This window comes from Monopterus albus, unplaced genomic scaffold (genome assembly GCF_001952655.1).
Source record: "Monopterus albus unplaced genomic scaffold, M_albus_1.0 scaffold647.1, whole genome shotgun sequence".
Taxonomy (NCBI): domain Eukaryota; kingdom Metazoa; phylum Chordata; class Actinopteri; order Synbranchiformes; family Synbranchidae; genus Monopterus; species Monopterus albus.
Genome location: NW_018128527.1, coordinates 24555 through 25829, shown reverse-complemented (window position 1 = coordinate 25829; position 1275 = coordinate 24555). Strand labels below are relative to the sequence as shown.

At 36.7% G+C, this 1275-nt stretch overlaps 1 protein-coding gene across 1 annotated transcript in view; it reads right to left on the bottom strand.

Annotated features, from left to right (window-relative positions):
• Positions 1-543: 543 nt before the first annotated feature.
• LOC109953376 (olfactory receptor 1571-like) overlaps positions 544-1275 on the bottom strand; it is a 22147-nt gene continuing 21415 nt past the window's right edge. Inside the window, exon 2 of the mRNA XM_020588848.1 lies at positions 544-1272. Within this exon, the coding sequence (XP_020444504.1) occupies positions 544-1272 (729 nt within the window). The remainder of the gene's footprint in view (positions 1273-1275) is intronic.

The window sequence follows — 1275 nt, the reverse complement described above, 5'->3', positions numbered from 1 at the left end:
AAGATGGAATGAGGCAAAGTGAAATACTGTACAGTGGTCTGAAGTGTGAAAATGTGAAAATCTTTTTCATATAGATGCTGCATTCTGCAGGCTAAAGAGTTCAAAAGCCAGCACAGAGTGATGGCATGGAGATGCATTAGTGCAAACTACTATACATGAGTAGCATGAAGGCAATATGCCTGCTGAATCATATCTACAGGTTTTGGAGCAAATAAACATTGCCATTCAGATGACTTTTTTAAGAGAAGGCCTTGCTTATTTCAGAAAGACAATGCCAAACCACATTCTACACATACAGTATTTCAACAGCAAGTCTTTGTAGTAAAATAGTATGGGTGCTCAATTCATCTGTCAGCCCAATATTTTTTATCAATATTACATTTGCAGAGTAATTTCTCTATTGTGCTATCTTTTAATTGATTTTGATTTCAGTAATTGTTCTAAAACAGCTTTTATTTTGTAGTGCATACAAACCCAAGTTTCATGCTTTGTGCTGTTATTAAAATACATCTAAAATAATGCCAAATAGAAAGGCTATAAACATCAACAAACACACTTATTGCTTATTGTTTGTGTTATTTTTTTAGACTGCACTCTAATTTTGAACAGCTTTTTTACAGATTCTTTGATTTCTTTCGTTTGCAGAACATAAATGATTGGGTTCAATGTGGGAGGAAAGACAGAGGTCAAAGACGGATTTATGATCCTGGCATTTGGATGTAAATTTCCCAGTGAGGTAAAAGTGATCATAACTGGGAGGAAATAAATTGTGACTAATGAAAGATGAGCAGTGCAGGTTTTAAAAGCCTTCACTCTCTCATGAACTGTGGCCACTTTAGTCAAAGAAAAGCAAATATATAGGTAAGTAAACAAGATGAATACCAGTGGAAGCCAAAGAAGCAGAACTGGTAGCAAGACACTAATTACCAGGCCGGATATATTGTCATTGCAAGCCAGTCTGTATATTTGGCCATAGTCACAGAAATAGCTGTTAATTACCACAGACTTACAGTAGGAAAGCCTTGTTAGAAGGGTAACTGCAATAATTGTAACAGTAATGGCAAAAAGCCAGAAAGAGACAATCAAAGAAAACATGAACCTGTGGGTCACCTTCACTCGATAGTGCAGTGGGAAGATGATGGCTATCATTCTGTCATAGGCAAGTGCAACCAAATTTAGAGGCTGCATCGAAAGACAGGCATAGCAGAAAAAAAGGAATGTCAAGCAGTCATTGTAGGGGATGTAGGGATGGTCAAACAGAAAGATGTCAAGAAC